Here is a 20,625-nt window from a genome sequence, read left to right as displayed (position 1 = left end):
CATTATTGTCTACCTAGCAAACATTGTGGATTGTAAGTAAAATATTTTAGGTGTGTACAGTAACTAGCTCTGCACCTTCTATCTACTCTCCAAACAGCAAAGCAAGCCAGTAATGTTAGAGAGTCCTGTATACTGTGCAGTCTGGGCAGAAAAGTCAGAGGCACAGATGTCAGTTTCTAGTCAAATGCCTTCATTCTTAGTCCATCTCATAGAAGGTGATTACAGTATAAGTTGATGCATTTCAATGTGCTTATTGTATATGGGAGTGGGAAAAATTTCATCATATAACATGTTGCAAGAACGCTGTAATCTCCCTAAACCAAAGCTAAGATATGAAAAGGTAAAGGTTGCCCTATACATCATGCTGAGACCCAGGTAACCAGAGCTGTCTGGTTTTCAGTTGCTCAGATGCAGTTGACTAAACTGTATAGATTGAGTCTGCCAAGATGATTGACTAAATAAAATTTTGCTTTTATAAAGTAGTTCACCAATGTCTACATATGACTGATGTCTGGTGTTTTTTGGATCTACACTGCCACCAGTTTGATCTAAAACATATAAACTGGCTATAGAAATACATGTGTGTGGGAACAATTTAAACCTCAGTTAATCTGCTCCTGTGGCTTACTTTTACATTGAGCTGTTACACAATACCCAAGACAGTCAACCATTAACCATCCATTAATTAAGGTCTGGGTTCCACATAGTCACTTGCTGCCCTTACTTCAGGCCTCTGTGAGACTGTGCAGAATTAACTATGACCTAAACCGTCCTTTTCAGTATTTTTTCAATATATAACGTAATTACTATAGAATTGTAGTAGAACAGTGAACTGTATTGTGCTCTCATTTGTAGTAATATAAAAATAAATAACATAAATGAAACAAAATAAATGCAAAGAACATACATACATTTAGAATTATTTATCTGCTCATAGTCAAAAATCCAGAAAATATCAACTGTAAAATTATGTTCATAGAAATTCTGATCTATGCTTAGGTTTCATTTACTTCCATGCTTATTACAAGCTTATATTTCTAATGATTTATTTTACTTTATGTTGCTTTTCTGTTCAATGTTGTAGAGATTCCCGGAAGTCCACGAAACCAGTTTACCTTCAGGCCTCTCCCGCCTCCGCCACCACCACCACATGCGTGCACCTGTAGTCGACAGACTTCGCAGACTTTGGATACTCTCCAGAGGAGCTCCATGACATCTCGCAGTCAGCCAAGTCCAGCTGTTTCTAACCCTCCCACAAGCACTCAAGATTCTGTGCACCTGCATAACAGCTGGGTCTTAAACAGCAACATACCCTTGGAGACCAGGTAAGATACAAGTGAGGAGAAAAGTTCTTTCAAACTCCAGCAAGAACTGTATTTGCAGTATCAAAAAAATCATCAGTTCCTTCTGTTTTACTTCACACAAGATAAACAGTGTTTGATGTTGTTTAGTAGAGGAAGTGACTGCTTTGAAACTAAAGCACGCTGCAATATAATCGTTATATCTACAGAGCTCCTACTGTTTTCGTGCTTTCACAGAAAATTTACTGTTAAAGCAGCTATTAAACGGATCATACAAGGAGTAGCTTTCAGTATAATTACTTGATCAGCATCAGTTTGATGGTGTGACGTTAGATGCAAATCAGAAAGAACACCTTCAGCTCATGAGGTACCAAATGCTGTCAGATGTTACATTTAACACTTGATGTGTGTGTGTGTGTGTGTGTGTGTGTGTGTGTGTGTGTGTGTGTGTTTTTGTGTTGGTGTTGTCTCTAGAAATGTTATGATATAATTGTAACTCTATCATATAATTTAATAGTTTATTATCAAAAGCCTGAGTCAGAATTTGAGCAAATAAAAAAAATAAGCAAAAAAGGAGCAATTTGCTCCTGGAACTAACCATGTTAGCACTTTGGGAAAATACTGTTTGTTTTTGCATTTAGCGAAGAGAGAGCATTGTTTTTACACTAAAATTAAGCTAGTGCTTACTCCTTGCAAACTGTAAATATCATGTATTCAATTCCCACCAGTGCCTTATCTGTGTATAACATATATGTTTTCCCCATGTTTGTATGGGTTTCCCCCCATACTCCTACTGTACATGTGGTAAAAGAATATAGACTGTAAACTCCACTGGGACAAAACGGACGTGAATGACTAAACATTCTGTTTAAAGAGCTGTGAAATATGTGTGTACTATATAAATAACTGTTAATAAATTAATTAAATCATAGGATTGGCAGTCAAGCATACTGTATAATATGGAATATAGCATGTATTTAGCTGCAGTTTGATGATCACAACCAAATACACTGTATGTATTAATGTAGCATTTTAAAAATAGAGTTAAGCGCTACTTAGTAGATTATAATGAAGCAAACAAAGCACATGATCACCATAAACACCTGAATACAGAACACAAATGTGTATTTGTAGTGAAAAGAACATATAAGAGAGGGAAGAGTATGGGAAGTAAATATGACAGATGTCAGAAGGAAGAGTATGGGGAATGACAGGAACAGATGAGAGAAGGATGAGTAGAGGACCCGAGTAGAGGGGTAAAGTAAAATAGAACATACAGTAATAGTGGAGGAAGGCAAAGCTATAATAGTAGAAATTAGGACAAATGAAACAAAATAAGATGACAGAGTGAAACATTTTTAGAGAAGTCTTTGTTTTCAGCAGTGAAAGAAATGTGTAAATTTCTCCTACACAGATATAATTGTATGCAGTCTCACATTCCACTGACCATATGTTCTGCTGTATTTTTTAAACTAAAGAAACAAAATATATTGAATTGTTTTATGTGATATAATTCACTTTTTATTGTAGATATCAGAACCTTGGTTAAACAGTTTTGGAAAAATCATAAAATCCTACTGTAGCCATTAAACTGGCAACATTCTTCCTAAAGCTGCACCTCGCTAAAAATAAGTGAACTTATGAATTGAAGTGATTGGATCAACATTATACTGCCATCTGTAGTTTGTTTCTCAACCTAATGAAGTAACTTTAGCAAAGTGTGTAACCTCTGTTATTTCATGCAAAATATTTCAGTCATCTTCCCATTACAATAAATATGTAATCCTGATTAATCCTGATTAATCCAGACCCTTACAAGAAATTCAAAAGTGTACAAACCAATTAATTCATCCCTTTGTATAGCGATGAACCATTGTTGTATTTCTGGAGCTTACAAATAGAGCACCTACAGTATTGTCTGCATTACTAATTTATTATAATATAAAGGCAATGGAAATGTCATGTAAAAGTATATTGGCAGGTCAACGTATGGATGCATATATTACACACAACAATCTGATCATCAACTATTTGTGCATCATACATCTATTAGTAATGTGCTTTCTGCACCATAGGTTAATCTTGCTAAGCAGCGGTTTACAATAGATGGCATGTTTTATTTTTAATATCATGTTTATATTCCTGGAATTTATTGATATATAGTTAAATGGTTAAACACTACAAGCTGTGTTTTAACTGAGTATTACTATACATGACTCATCAGCCACTCGACTTAAAGGTCAGGCTGATTAGGCTGATTAGACTGTAGATGCATATGGTTTACTTGGCTCTATAAAAGAATCTGGATATGCCCAAGCCTGTCACTGTGTTATTGGAGTGTCATGGTGCTGTGAAGCTGTGTAGTGCTTAGCCAAGGAGAGATTGATACCTTATCATATTGTCTGCTCTTTATCTTCTACCACCTGTATCCTGAAGGATAACCTTCTTGCCCACATTTGCTTCAAACATACCAGCTTGTAGGCATCTGTCAATAGGTTTAACATGTCTGGGTTACTAAGCTGCTGCTTAGGAATGTTACCCCTATATGTTGCTTTTTTAGGTGACAATAGTGATCTTAGAGTAATGCTCTCTAAATATCAGTTATTGCGATATAAAGCACTGACATTGTCTAAGGTTATTATTTCCTAGGAGCAAACACAAAGCCAAAAAATTGCAAAAAAAGAAACATTTGCACCTTAACAAAACCATGTGGCACTGCAGGTCAGGCAGAATTAAATGTGCCAAGAGATTTATAGTTGGGAAGCTGTCTAGTATTTTTGCCTGATTCAAACATCTACGATGACTCCTTAATACGCAAATCTCAGATTTTTGATGATCTGCACACACACAAAGTATCTCTTTGTCAAAATACACTTTGTTATGCTGCATACTGTCTTCCAAAATCAAGAATGTTGCACTGGTGGGATGTTTAGGCAATATGCCACCTCAACACATAGGCTCTAGGTAACCCATATTGGACACATATCATGAACAATTTATGGGCCTGAGTTACACGCAATCACACAATGCCAATGTTTACATTATTTGCAGCTGCACATGGGCAGGAATTTCTGAAAAATCGTACATGCATGCGCAATACAGAATGCACACACAAAGGTGATGTTGCAATCAGGTCAAATGATATCAGAAATGTGTTTGAAAAGTGATGGGGGTTCTTGAGCATTGACTGGGAGGTGGCTAGTAGTGCACAAAAAAATGCTCCACTCAGTAGGCATGTTATGGGAAGGTGTTGCAGGCATGTTAATGCAATTAGATCTGTTCGCAGACACACAGTCACGAGTATAGGAAGCCATGAGGTGACGCTAATTCAAAGGATATCTGTCATGCCTATATTCTCTGTCATCTTTGGCTGTATCTGCATACAAAATGCTACCATTTCATATGCAGATACAGTTACGGCCGCATACAGAATATAGGCATGCCGCATAGCATTTTAATGCGCAGAAGCTGCTCGTGTGTCCTGTTTGCATTGTTGTGTGAATAAGATGCATTTTAATGGAAAAAGTCGCATGTAAAGAGGCTCATTGCTACCGAGTCACGCCACGCATGGTGTGACTAGAAGGGCTGTTTAATGTGCAGGGAGGCTAGATTTAAGTGGACACACCTGTATCTTTGTGAAAGGGGATTTTAAAAAAAATATTACTTTCCAGGGTTCCCACTAATAATAATAATAATAATAATAAAAAAGAGTCAGTATGTACAACTTTTTTGTCTTAGTGTTTTTTTTTTTTTGCTACATGATCAACTTAAAATCCACATGCAAATACTAAGTAGTGGTAATAAGCCAGCCACATCTTATTCTCCCTGAATATTTAAATGGTTTCCCTCATCTTATGGCTTTACAATGCAGTTATTTCTGGCTACATAGAGGTACTAGAGCTGATATACAGTACAGTAGGTAAGATGTAGCTATTTATGCAGTGTGTAATTGCAGTGTATATCAATCACTCCTAACTAAATACTGGAATGAGTCACCATTGTGTTTCCCATCCCTAAGCATCAGAAAATATGTAACATTTCATCAAGACTGACTGCCTCTCACATGCACTGAAAACTAATTGATATCACACTATTCACTCTAATTCCCAACTCTAAACTGTGATAGGTAGGACTGTATACAGTAGAATCCTCCACTGAGACACCAGTAACATTATATGTTCATCTTCTGACTAAGTCTGAAATCGCTGTGGGCTTTGGAGGTCAGACAGTATATCACATTCTGCAAATGAATAAGTAAGCATCCATAGCTCATACATATTATTCTGTAATGCATTATGTTTTACCAACAATTTTGAGATTATTTGTTTATAAACCAGTCTAGAGAACTGCAGCATATTGTCCTGTTTCAACTATTATTAGACAGTTATATATTAAATTATTTTATTTCATCTAAAGGTACAGTAGTCCTTAAACTTGGTTTACCATGATGTGTTACTTGTCTGCAGTGCAATGAGCAAATGATTTTCACCAGTACTTGCATTACTTGGTGTGGTATTTAAACCTACTTTAACCACTCAACTGGCATGGTCAGATCACATGCGACCGCGCTGCCCCACTTTGTCCCCCAGTTTTTGATGAGGAGATCCGTTCTGCAAATGTTCATAATATAATATTAAAAAAAATACTTTTTAAACTATATTAAATAAAAAAAAATAACAAAAATGTTATGAACAGTTTTGAAGGGAAAAATCGTTAGGTAAGTGGTTAAGTGCCAGTACAATTTTTCAGTTTAATATCTTACATGATGTAGTCTGTCTAATTGTTTATAAAAAGGAACATACTGTATGTATTTTGCAAAGACTAGGACTGAAGAATGATCTTTTCATCTACACATTTAACTGCAAACGTATTCGGTCACTGTTTCTTTTAAGAATGAATCTGTTTTGTGCTGCACTTTTCTAATCTATGTAATACTTCTAAGCAGATTGCATTCCATTATTTTGTGAATTTACTGTGTGAAAGAAGATTTAGACTGAGCAGAAGTAGATTTTCTGGAGTTTAACCAAAGAAAAAGAGAAATGTGAATGTTCTCTGATTAATTCAAATACATTACAAACAGTATAATCCATTGGCATCAGAAGGATAGAAACTGCAATAGTGGACTAAGATGTATGTATCATAAAAAATGCATCCAGGAAATACATTTACAGTACTACTGACCATGAGTTATCACCCAAACAAACTGTAAAATAAATGTAGAATAAACTGAGAATTCACTTTTATGGATTGCTGGTTATTAATTAGCTTATTTTACTGAACAATTTCCAATTGTGTATGAAGCTCTTCACCTAGAACTTATAACAAACTAATGAAGAAATATGTCTACAGTTTGTAAACTACAGTGACTTCAACCTTACAAATAATACTTTTGTTCTGTTGTGCTTCCTAAAGCCCACATGTAGTATGATTAAGAATTGATTCTAAGACCTTTGGAAGAGGAGAAAGAATTACAGTCATCTCTCTGGAAATGTGTAAACACTGTCTTGCTCATTTTAGGTATAGAAGTTATATCAAAGATGGTGCACGTTGTCTCATTGAGCTTCAATATTACCTTGCAAAAAGTTGAGTTACTTGTGAGATGAAGGACAGATTGAGTAATGTGTTACTTTAGTAAATAAAATGTAACAATACGTGTCTAATGCTGTACAATGTATAATCAATGCAACCTCAGGTCTTAGGCCTACTGTGTGAGAGATTGGGCAGCTTATTGGTCTTGTAATGACAATCAGTAAAATTGACCTCTCTGTTTGTAAACAGGTTGTAATTGCCTAGAGAGCAAAAGGGCTCCTAGGCATTCACAGTAAATGTACAGAACACTTATCCTTGGCATTTGTAACATAACATAGTGTACTGCAAAATAACAGTGTGTTAATTATATTGTACTTCTAAACATAGGAAGAGTAATAAGGGTGTGATGCATGATTGTTGAAAACTACAGAGTTCTATGTGGTGGCATTTCTTTCAAGGTTGCTTTCTGTAGTGGTGGCTTACTGTACTGTCATAAGCTGTATTCCATACCAAGCAGAGATGTGTGCTGATCTCCGTGTTTTAGTTTTGGATCTGTGTTAACTTTGTGTTTTAGTTTGGTGTTTGGATATTAAAATGAAGCACTTTGATGACAGGGTTGCAAATTTTGTGGGTGAGGTGCCTGGTTTGTTTGTGCACCCACAAACTATTTTTTTTGAGGGACTACCTATGATCACCAATAAGGAGCTTGATGGTGAGGATGTTGGTGGTGGAGATTGCATGGGCTTGTCCAAACTGCTGGTAGCTGATACTAGACTGCTTGTTATTATTTTACAAATTATTATACTTTTGTAAAATAAATTTCATGAACTCACTGCAAATTACGTAACATGGAGGAGGTGCCTAGATGGTTAACGTCCCTACCTCTACCAACTTTGACCTCACAAATGTAGCAGATGCCTTCACAAATGTTGTATTTGGGTAAAAGTAATCCCACACCCAAGAGGTGGCTTACTTGTCTTAAGCCCAGGCATCACATGGCTTTATTTTATCATGGACAAGAACTGCTGCCACTGGTGGCTGACTTACAAAAACAACATAATAATCATGCTCATCCTCAGTAGAATCAAATAGTACAAATAACCCACTCATCCACTTTCACTTCCACACTAGCATTCTCAATTTTTATTATATCATCACCATCTGTTCTTGGACTGCTCCCCACATGTGCAGATGGTGCAGACATGGTGGAAGAGGTGAAAAAGGCTTCTCTATGAGGACAGTGTGAGAAATGTCAGACTCACATACAGCTAACGTGGACACCCCTTGACTCTCCTCAGAGATTTATCAACACACAGTTTGAGCCTTAGTGTTCTTTATTTTGGGGGGGCACTGATTTGTCAGTTTTTAAGGTTACACCTTTACCCCTTTTTTAATAATGTGAATTTTTTTTTATTTCAGCTGCCCATTCCTAAACTTTCTGCCCCCTGGACCACCTATAGTAGAAGTTATACTATCATGACTGGCATGCACTGCAACCCTAGTATTTGGTTGCTGCTCTTACTGTACTTTTCTCTCGAATGATCGTTATCAATACTGATGAATACAGACAAGTTGTACAAACAAAAGGATTTTTTTTTACTTTTTAAAAAAAAATGACAACTGACACTGTGGGGTCACACCACTTATATTTATGTGAAATCAGTGTGGGACAGCGTACACAGGTGGTTCAAACAAAAAGAATGGTGGGATCTGGATTCCTCTGGATTGGGTAATTTTGGTTGGGCTTGGTTCTCAAATAACTGAGCCTGCTCATCTCTAGCACCAAGGCTGTATGTATGTGGAATATGTCCGTTGTCTTCATGTTTGCATGCATTTCCAGGGGCTTAGGATTTTTACACACTCCAAAAACATACTGGTAGGTAAAATGGCTTCTGACAAAAACTGACCCTAGTGTGTTTGTGTGTCAGTGTGATAGAGAATAAAGGGGGTAATTCTGAGTTGATCGCAGCAGGAATTTTGTTAGCAGTTGGGCAAAACCATGTGCACTGCAGGGGAGGCAGATATAACATGTGCAGAGAGAGTAAGATTTGGGTGGAGTGTGTTCAATCTGCAATCTAAATTGCATCGTAAAAATAAAGCAGCCAGTATTTACCCTGCACAGAAACAAAATAACCCACCCAAATCTAACTCTCTCTGCACATGTTATATCTGCCACACCTGCAGTGCACATGGTTTTGCCCAATTGCTAAAAAAATTCCTTCTGCGATCAATTTGGAATTACCCTCAAAGAGTTCAAGCTCCACTGGGGGTGATGCAACTGACTAAAATAGTCTGTGTAAAGTGCTGCATAATATGCATCGTCTTGGTATTACCCTTTAACGTATGGCATTGCACTGTAGGAATACTTAATTCAGCCCTTAAATATGCATAATCAGCATGCCCCTGACGAAGCTGTGTTTCACAGGGATACTCATTAGGTGACTATATTGGAGCTTGTATTCAGGATTATCGGATAAACCTTCTTCCCAGGATGTCACACTAAATGCTTTTCCTGGGGAAAGGGACTGAGTTGCCATACTTCCAGTCTATAACTTTTCATATCTGCTTTCTGGCCAATTGTGAGGAGTGCATCTTACATTACCTGATTGTGCACATAGACATACATCTGGGGCACACCGATCCAGTCACCACACCACTGAGCGGATGTGCATGGAGCGTTCTGTGAGCCTGCAGTTTTCATCAGCTACAAATGTTCAATATATTTTCTACCAGCAGACCCCACATGGTAAAAAGTGATACCCGATATCACAGAGCTGAAGCGAACTGACTCAATCTCTGTACCAATGAGCGGGAGTGCACAGATCTGGTCAGTGAGCCTGCAAACCCAAACAAGCTGCTAAAGCTCCATCCTGGCTTTACAAACTCTCCATCAGTGGTCCCACATGGGCTCAGGTATTTGGTGGTCTCTGTGTGTAAGCCCACTTACAGGACAGCATTACAAGAATAACCTGCCGACATCAATTTAGGGTGCATAAGGACAACATTGGGATACTGTATGAAATGTTCTTCCTCCCGGTGTCATATGACACTCACGAGTACTATACATTTTACCTTAATGGATTTATATGTGGTGGTATTATGATTATATATTTATTATAATTAAATATATATATATATATATATATATGTGTATATATATATATATTTATATATATATATATTTTTATAAATATATATATATATATATTATATATACACATATATTATATATATATATATATATATATACATATATATATATTTATTATTATTATTATTATTATTATTATAATTAAATACAATTATATATAATGTAATATAATAAAAACATTTGATTGTTTCACATTGTCTTTATTAGATTAACTGAATATACACTTACTGTATTGCGCTGTTTAATATTCTGTTTGTGTATCCTCTGATATACAGTATACACCAGGGCACTACCTGTTTTTTGTTTAAAAAAAAGCTTCACGAAGGTGTACATGACAACTTTGATATAAAGTGTACCATACCATATCCCACTTGGTGTATTCCCAACAGCGCTACTTGGTATTGTCTTTGTTTTTATGCAGAAACAGCAGTTGTCACATATTTAAAGGCAGAATGGCTTAAAAAAATAGGCCACTATTTTTCAAAGTTATTTTCTCCATAAAAGATATAAAAATTACTGTTTTTATCTGTTTAAGGGAGAATTAAGTAACAGAAAATCCTGTTTAGCAAGTATGTAAAGGAAAACACAAAATGTGCAAAGGATGGAACTAATTACTATTTATGTATTCATTCATTAACATTTACTTATATAGCGCTAGCATATTCCATTGTGCTTTCACTGGAGAAAGAATAAATAAAACAAGACTAGATAATTATAACAAACAAAGAAGTAAGAGGGCCCTGCTTGAAATCATACAATCTATAATCTATATATCATTGACTCATGCTGGGTCATTTTACTAACATTTTAACTACTTTGTAGGCTATCAGGATACTGAGAAATTGAAAAGCTGAACCTTGGTTGTCCTTTCATACTTTAAGTTTTATCAAATTCATACTACCTCTGGGGCTGATGCTAAAGCAGAGTTTAGCTGCAAGGGCTTGCAGACATTGCCAATATAACTGAATATCTACAGTATTTAAAATAATCTTTGTCTGGCAAACTTTTTTTGTTTGTGTAACTTTTATATAGTCTGATACTATTTCTGACTTCTAGTTAATCCTTTTCTCTTGTAATGTATTTGCTGATGCACTGCTTTCCACTCTTTCAGTATACATTTGTCAGCTGACTTGTTTGGTCCTGAATTAGGTGGTTGCTTTTAATTCTTATTTCAGTTTGACGTTAAACACTCTGCTTAAATAACTAACAGAGGCAAAGGTATTGTTACAGAGATATATAACACAAGGTGAGAAAAGTCTACTATGCCACATAAGACCAGTCAGCAAGTACTGAAAAAACATTTTAATTGTACATTTATAATGACTGGTTTAAACAACATATTTGTTATACTGTAGTAGTACGCTTCTGACCTGATCGCCACAAGATCAATATATTTGTATAATATATACATTGTATACTGTATGTTATAGTGGGTGTGGTTTGCAAGATCGACCACACTTAGGTCGACAGTGTCTAGGTCAACCACTTTTGGTCAACGGTAAGTAGATTGACATGGTTTCTAGGTCGACAGGGACTCTAGGTCAACATGTACTAGGTCGACATGACAGAAGGTCGGCATGATTTTTTTCACTTTTTTGGGTGTCGTTTTCTCCGTACAGTGAGTGCACCACACGGCTCACATGGCTAACTTCGCTCTCCATGCTTTGGGCAGGTTACCATTTCCAATTGTAGTCCACGTGGATTGGAATGTATGAAAAAGTTTAAAAAAATGGATTTAAAAAAAAACCTTATGTTGACCTTTTGTCATGTCGGCCTAGAACATGTCGACTTAGAGTCCCTTTTGACCTAGAAACCATGTAGACCTACTTACTGTTGACCAGCAGTGGTCAACCTAGATATTGTTGACCTAAGTGTGGTCGACCTAGAGACCGGATACCATTATAGCATATAGAGGAAGTGAAAGAAAAAAGTTTTATATGTATTTGATTTATCCAATTACTTGTAGCCCCAGCCCAGTACTATGCCTGTCCAAATGCCAGATAACTACTGTACTTTCCCAAATAATAACATGGGAGAAAGAAAAAGGGACAGAGCATGAGCCAAGTCAATTGGAAGTGAAAATGTTAGGGAACAAAAAATAGAAGATGCTCAGACGATAACTATTCATTCTCCAGCACTAAAAAACATTAATGGGATTAGATAAGAACTCTATGTTAAACCATCTCAAAAACCATACTTAAAAGATGTTATTTACGTGGGGACTGGAGATAACGTGGAGTTCTTATGGGTTGAGATCACAAGTGGGGGCACTGAAGCAAAAAAACTAGTCATAGGCACTTGCTACAAGCAACTGGATATTAGTATACATGAGGTGGAACAACTCTTGAAGCAAAATGAAAAACTGAGGGAATGGGGGACATCCTTGTGATAGGGAATTTTAACTATCCTGATAAAAACTGGAGTAACGATTCACGTGTAAAAGGTTCTTAAATACGTTAAAGGATCACTACTTGGCTCAATTAGTTGAGAACTCAACTAGGGGTAAAACTATTCTGGACCTAGTTATTACCAATAATGTGGACATTATAGCAAACACTAAAGTTGGGGAGACCTTGGGAAACAGTGATCACTATATGATCACATTCGACATCAGTCTCAAGAAACACAGCTATAAGGAATCAACCAAAACATTAAACTTTAGAAAAGCTAACTTCAATATGCTGAGATGGGCACTAAACGACATAGACTGGGAACTCTTGTTTCATGGTAAAGACACATCAGAAATGTGGGATGCTTTAAAATGGTTGCTTGACAGCAATATTCCCAAATTCATTACCATGGGCAGTAAATGCAGGAGTACTAAACTCAAACCAATGTGGTATAATAAGGAGGTCAAAGAAGAAATAGCTAAAAAGAGGCGTGCTTTCAAAGCATTTAAATCTAATGGAGGGGAGGAGTCATTCTGGTACTACAAGGAAAGCAACAAAAGTTGCAAAAAAGTAATTAGAGCAGCTAAAATTGTAAACAAAAAGCAAATCGCTAGAGAGTAAAACCAATCCTAAAAAGTTTTATAAATACATTAACAGTAACAGGTTAAAAAAGGAGAACATAGGCCCATTAAAAGAGGAACTGGGTGCCTTGATAAACAATGAAAAAAATAAAAGCGGAAAAACTGAACAATTTTTTTTCATCAGTATTCACCAGAGAAGATCAGATGGTGATAGTAGAGCATAATCACAGTGAAGGTAATGACTCTTGGCTAGATGATTGTTTAAGGATGTAGTCCTGGAGAGATTTAGGAAGTAGTCCTGTTGAGATTAAGCAACATAAAGATTAATAAATCACCTGGCCCATATGGTTTTCACCCGAGGGTTATTATGGAGCTCAGGTCACAGCTAGCAAAACCCCTATACTTGATTTTCTATAGTTCAAAAAGTTCAAGCATGGTAACGAAGGATTGGCGTATAGCTGAGGTAGTACCAATATTTAAAAAGAGAACTAAAAATCATTCTGGTAACTATAGACCGGTTAGTCTAACATCTATAGCAGTGAAAATATTGGAAGGAATTTTGAGGGATAGCATAGAGGAGTATCTGCAGACTACTAGGATTATTAGCAAGAGTCAGCATGGGTTTGTGAGGGACAAATCATGCCAAACTAACTTAATTAGCTTCAACGAGGAAGTGAGTGATAAACTTGACCAGGGAAATGCAGTGGATGTGGTCTATTTAGATTTGGCAAAATCCTTCGATATAGTGCCTCACAGGAGACTGATCATCAAATTAAGGGAGCTTGGCCTAGGAAATACTATTTGTACATGGATAAGTAATTGACTGGATAACAGGGTACAATGAGTAGTGGTCAATGGGATGTTCTCCAGCTGGGCACCAGTAGACAGCGGAATACCACAAGGGTCCTTACTTGGCCCGCTACTGTTCAATATATTTATTATTGGTCTAGGTATAGGCCTGAAAAGCACAGTGTCAATTTTTGCAGATGATACTAAACTGTGTAAGGTAATTAATTCGGAAATCGAAGTGGTGTGTCTACAGAATGACTTATTTAAACTTGAAACCTGGGCATCTATCTGGAGAATGAGATTCAATATAGAAAAATGCAAAGTTATGCATTTTGGGATAAAAAACAAACTTGCATCCTACACATTAAATGGGGGATAGGGGTAACAGTAGTGAAAAAAAGATTTGTGGGTGCTCATAGATAATAGGCTTAATAACAGTACAAAATGTCAAAATGCAGCAAAGAAGGCAAGTAAAGTGCTTGCGTGCATAAAACAGGGTATTGAGACAATGGACGAGGATGTAATCCTGCTGCTGTACAAATCATTGGTACGTCCGCACCTGGAATACTGTGTTCAATTTTGGGCACCACATTATAAAAATGATATCAGGGAACTCGAAAGAGTTCAAAGGTGAGCTACTAAATTGAGTATGAGGAAAGGCTTACTAGGTTAAATATGTACACATTGGAAAAGGTGTCTAAGAGGAGACATTATTAATATCTTCAAATATGTAAAGAGTCATTACAGGGAGTTAGCAGGGGATTTGGTTATTAAAAGAACTCTGCATAGGACATGTGGGCACTTGCTGAGGCTAGAGGAGAGAAAATTCCATACACAATGTAGGAAAGGGTTCTTCACGATTAAGGGCAATAAAGATTTGGAACTCCCTGCCGGAGAAGGTAGTAATGTCGGACTCTGTAACTGCATTTAAAAGTGGATTGGACAAATTTATAACTGAAAAAGGTATCCAAGGCTAAAACATTTAATATATTGACATTAAATATCTGGGAGTGATACGAATTATAGTTGTCATTTGTTACTAAAACCATTATTTCAGCAGGTACATTATAATGTGTCCAGCTTAGTATAAAATACAGGTTGAAACTGATGGGCATTTTGCCTCTTTTCAACCTCATTAACTATGTTTTTAATTAAGTTTTATTTATTGATTTTCAGTTTGCAATACATACAATGTCAGACAGAAATAGAAAAAGAATACCCTTAAAATTACACTTATTCATTCATACATTACACTGAATATATGCTTCATTTCATAGCATCCTGGCAGATTGTTCCCTTCTCTTATGCTCAATTCCTCTGCATACTATTGGTTGCTTGCACAGATCAGTTACCATATATACTAATAGAAGAGAGTAGCAGTGCATCTAACATCTACCATTAACTTGCTACCTTTTCCCCTACCTCCCAGGGTACAAATGTGACATTCCCAGTTTTTCTACTCTTTTGCTTACATGCCTATTCTAAACAGTTTTACTCTCTCTTGTGAATTGCTCATTATTCTATACCATCCAAATATTACATATATTGTGATTCCGTGTCGGTTTTCCGATAAATAATTTATTTATCCTTATTTTCACCTTTATTTTGCATAGACCTTCCCCCCTCTTATCCAACCTTTCCCCTTCCCTTCCCCTCCCTTTCTTTTTCCCTTCTTACTCTTCCCTCCCCCTTTTACTCATTGTTATAAATTAAAATACAATCTTTACTTTGTGAAAAAGGAGTGATCATTGTTGCATATTCTCTTCTGATCTGTGCCGCTATTTTCCATATCTTAATCATTACCAATATGTTTCTTATAAACATTTCAGTGTAGTTTACATACACACTAACACTACCCCAACAACACAGAAAAAAATAAAAAAAATAATCAAATCTTTCCCCCTCTCCTCCTGCTCCTTTCTAGCACAGGGAACGCGTCATGCAGTTGTTTCTCCATATTTTACTCATCTGGTTTTCCAAGCCTTGAGTATATCCATCTACCCCATTTATCATGAAACTCATCCAAAACATTCCTGGATCCAAACATAAACCTCTCATGCCTGATTGTTTAATTGACCAGTGCCCTCCACTTATCTATTTCTGGTGGGTTTCATGAGAAACATCTGTGCGCTATAATTACTTTCGCCAATGTGGAGAGGCTCATTATGTACCTATAGATTCCATATGAATGTGTTTCCACCACACCAATTCCATATAGACATATTTGTGGGTTTATCCCTGGCAGTGATGGAGCCGTGTACTGAATATCCCACCAAACTAGCTCCCAAAAGGAATATACCAGTGGGCATTCCCATAATAAATGCCAGAATCCTGCATTATCCACTTGACATCTAGGGCACAAGGAGTTATCTTGTATACATGCCCGTTGCATGGTCAATGGAATATAATAAACCCTATGTAACATATAGAAATGTACCTGTTGGTACCTCACAGACGTTGTAGCTATTTTAGTTAATCCCAGAATCTGTTTCCATTGTTCATCTGAAATCCAGCCTACATCCTTCTCCCACTTTAGTTTTAGCTGTCCCATTAACCCATGCAACAATCTGTCATTCAGGGCAGCATACACAGCAGACATCAGGCCCTTAAGTTTCAATTTGGCCAATAACATTGTAATTGGAGAGGCCGATATTACTGATGTTTCTTGAAACTGGGCTTGCACAGCGTGACGCATCTGTAAGTACCTAAAGAACGCATTCCTTGGAACATTGAATTAATTCTGCAGTTGTTGAAACGTTTTGAAGATGTCTTCTTCATACAATTGTCCCACTGTGCATAACCCCCTCAATGACCATATATTGTCGCATGATATTTTGAGCAACTCAGGATAGACCTTATTCAACCACAGCGGCAACTCTGCATCTGTATCTGACCAGTCAAACAACTTATGCGCAAATCGCCAGACCAATAGTGCTTGATGAAGTAAGTAAGGTAAACTCTTATCCGTTGTCCCTGACAATAGGAACTCTATTGGCTCAAAAACAGTCTCCATTTGTTCAACCAGAAGGCCATGTAGTGCTGATTCCCCTATTTGAGCCAACTGTGCGGCCACATAATACAGCCTCAAGTTGGGTAACCCCAGCCCTCCCATAGTCTTGTCCCTATACAGTGTTTTTATAGATACTCTAGCTGATCTTTCCCCCCATATAAATGATGATACTATTCTCTCAATTATTGTAAACACCTTTTTTGGGACATACACTGGAGAGTGCTGTAGTACACAAACATACTTTGGCTGGATACACATTTTGAACAAATTAATGTGCCCCATCACTGACAACGGTAGCTTTTTCCACACATGAGCCTTTGCTTTAAAATGCACTGTCACTGGGTCAATATTTTGCCGCACATATTCTACGGCCTGTGGTGTAATCCACATACCAAGATATTTAAATCTTACTGTCCACCTCAGCAGGCACTGATCCTGCCGCTCCTCCGGTATAAGGCCTGAGATAGAGAAAATAATTAACTTTTCCCAATTTATTAATAGGCCAGAAAAAGCCCCAAGTGTATTAACCATTTTTAGCAAGTTTTCCAATGAGCTCTTTGAGTCTTTCAAAAATAGCAACATGTCATCCACGTATAGTGCTATCACATCCTCCCTCTGTCCCAGTCTGATACCACAAATTCCTGCATTTGATCTTATAGAGAAAGCAAGGGGCTCAATTGCCAGTGCAAATAATGCAGGTGACAGTGGGCACCCTTGGCGTGTACCCCTAAACAGGGGAAAAGATTCTGACATATATCCATTGACGGATACCCATGCTGTTGGTAGGGCGTACAACATTTGGACCAATTTTATAAACCTGGGCCCAAATGAGAATTTTTCTAATACTGCCCACAAGTATCCCCACTCTACTGAGTCAAAGGCCTTGGCCGCATCGAGTGATACGACCACTGTCCCTGACCCTTCTACATCGCATCCCTGTAAATGGCAAAACAATCTACGCAGGTTCTGCATTGTAGATTTCCCTGGCATAAAGCCCGTTTGATCAGGATGGATAATTGTCTGTATAACTGAATTTAACCGCACCACTAATACCTTAGCGATTATCTTAACATCCGTTGTCAAAAGTGAAATGGGCCTATATGACTCAGGGAAATTGGGGTCCTTTCCTATTTTAGATAGTACGATAATAACCTCATTAACTATGTTACTATGATAGTACCATAACTGTATGATATCATGAAGAGGAAATTGCTGAGCACTTTCAATCACAGATGAATTATTAGCACAGATAACATTTACATGTGATGTATGCCTATGAATACATATGGAAATGTTTACATTTTAGCAGTCAGTAGCTTATGTTAAACTAATGGCTAGTTTTCCTAAGTGGTGATTTACAAGGAAGTTAGAAACCAACTAAACCCTTCAGGTTGTAAAGCTAAAATATAGCTGTTCATAAAGCCGTATTTCCACTACAAACCTGACACAAATCTACTATAAAAGTTTCTGTGCAGGCTTCTATTATGTTAAAAAAATAAAAAGCAAAAAATAAACTGTATTTAAAAATGTAAAAAAATAACAGCAGCAGCATGGGGATCCCCAGTAAATTAATAACCAGACATAGGTCTTTAAACCTAGACCGGTAGTTCAAAATGTGGTATAAAAATGTCATGCATTTCCCCCGTGTCTTCACTAACAACATAAGGTTGAACCAGCTAGGCTAGGGTTATGTCACTATAGCAAGAAGACCCATAACATGAGGTTACCCTGCCATAATGTCAACCAGCCCTAGACTAGTCAGCCCCCCCAAAAAAATAAGTACCCCTTCCCTAAGGATATCCAACCCCAGGGCTATTCTCTGTAACCCATGCAGGTGGATATGGAGGTAAAATTGAATTAATAGTAATAATAATGTTGTTCATTATTGGTCCCAGAAAGCCAAGCAACCAGGGCTTGGTGGCACATGTATGCCACCTATAAAACCTACAGTATAAAACAAATATTAGATAAATAGTGGCCTGAAGAGTTTATCTCCATAGTAATTGAGTACAGATGAGCTTAATGTGTGTGTAAGTAATTTTACACAATTGGAGTTATATTGTTATTGTTTCCCAGTTTATTTATTTCATATTATTGCATACTTGCTGACTCTCTCTGAATAGTGATCTTCCCTACTCCCTGTGGAGCCTTCAAACTCCATTAGGCTGGACAAGTGAGCGCAACATAGTAATGATGTCATACAGTAACTCTCATCTCACCATAACAGAAACACTAGGAAGAAAAATAAGGATTTGTGCTACAAGAAAAGATGTATGTGTCCTCATACATCTTGCCTCAATACTGTGATGACAGGTCCAGTGCAACTCCATTAGTTTCGGGTGTCTTGCACCTGTATCTGCATACAAAATGCTACGTTACAAAGTTTTCTAGGAAAACATACAGTGTTTTCTAATGTAAAGTTTTTGTTTCTTTGAGTTGATTCATTTTTCTATCTTTATTTCTTCACTGCTTCCTATATGCTGACAGACTGAGCGCTCCCAATCTTAATATAAGATGCTGCAAGTGAGCGGCGATATGACACACCAAGCTATGATTTCTCAGTGTGGCTGCTCCTGGTTGACTGCCAGCCCACGAGCCATGATTGGCTAGTAGCTGGCGCCAACTTTAAATTGTCACAGCCCCATTGGCTGGGCTTGAATTCTTGCCGATGCAGGCTTGTCCATACCAGTGCCACATTGCTGCACCACCCAAGGAAGGAAGATGGCATGCCCCAGTGGCTCAGTGAACAATAAGTGCAAGCAAAGGACCTCCACTTTTTGTGCCATGCATCCTCTCACACAACCACATTCCAGTGTCAGTAGTTACTTTAGTGTTAGTGTGAGTGTAATGCTGGAATGGGGATTTACTGGAATCAATGACTAATGTGCAGATACAATAAGTCACTTACATTGCCCCTATAATACCAAAGATTCAGGTCTGGTCAGCATCCAAATTGTAGAGAGAGAAGAAATAATAAGATTTTACTTACCGATAAATCTATTTCTCGTAGTCCGTAGTGGATGCTGGGGACTCCGTCAGGACCATGGGGGAATAGCGGCTCCGCAGGAGACAGGGCACAAAAGTAAAAGCTTTAGGATCAGGTGGTGTGCACTGGCTCCTCCCCCTATGACCCTCCTCCAAGCCTCAGTTAGGATACTGTGCCCGGACGAGCGTACACAATAAGGAAGGATTTTGAATCCCGGGTAAGACTCATACCAGCCACACCAATCACACTGTACAACCTGTGATCTGAACCCAGTTAACAGCATGATAACAGCGGAGCCTCTGAAAAGATGGCTCACAACAATAATAACCCGATTTTTGTAACAATAACTATGTACAAGTATTGCAGACAATCCGCACTTGGGATGGGCGCCCAGCATCCACTACGGACTACGAGAAATAGATTTATCGGTAAGTAAAATCTTATTTTCTCTGACGTCCTAGTGGATGCTGGGGACTCCGTCAGGACCATGGGGATTATACCAAAGCTCCCAAACGGGCGGGAGAGTGCGGATGACTCTGCAGCACCGAATGAGAGAACTCCAGGTCCTCTTTAGCCAGGGTATCAAATTTGTAGAATTTTACAAACGTGTTTTCCCCCGACCACGTAGCTGCTCGGCAGAGTTGTAATGCCGAGACCCCTCGGGCAGCCGCCCAGGATGAGCCCACCTTCCTTGTGGAATGGGCCTTGACAGATTTAGGCTGTGGCAGGCCTGCCACAGAATGTGCAAGTTGAAATGTGCTACAAATCCAACGAGCAATCGTCTGCTTAGAAGCAAGAGCACCCAGTTTGTTGGGTGCATACAGGATAACAGCGAGTCAGTTTTCCTGACTCCAGCCGTCCTGGAAACCTATATTTTCAGGGCCCTGA

General features: G+C 37.8%; 1 protein-coding gene across 4 annotated transcripts in view; it reads left to right on the top strand.

The window, feature by feature from the left end:
- The window catches only part of TENM1 (teneurin transmembrane protein 1), a 1,080,468-nt gene that overhangs the window by 518,094 nt on the left and 541,749 nt on the right, over positions 1–20,625 (top strand). For all 4 annotated transcript variants that reach the window (XM_063937256.1, XM_063937254.1, XM_063937255.1 and 1 more), the window contains one exon: positions 1,085–1,325. In XM_063937256.1, coding sequence (XP_063793326.1) covers positions 1,085–1,325 — 241 coding nt within the window. The remainder of the gene's footprint in view (positions 1–1,084; positions 1,326–20,625) is intronic.

Source organism: Pseudophryne corroboree, chromosome 8 (genome assembly GCF_028390025.1).
Source record: "Pseudophryne corroboree isolate aPseCor3 chromosome 8, aPseCor3.hap2, whole genome shotgun sequence".
Classification (NCBI taxonomy): domain Eukaryota; kingdom Metazoa; phylum Chordata; class Amphibia; order Anura; family Myobatrachidae; genus Pseudophryne; species Pseudophryne corroboree.
This window is presented reverse-complemented; position numbering and strand designations above follow the sequence as displayed.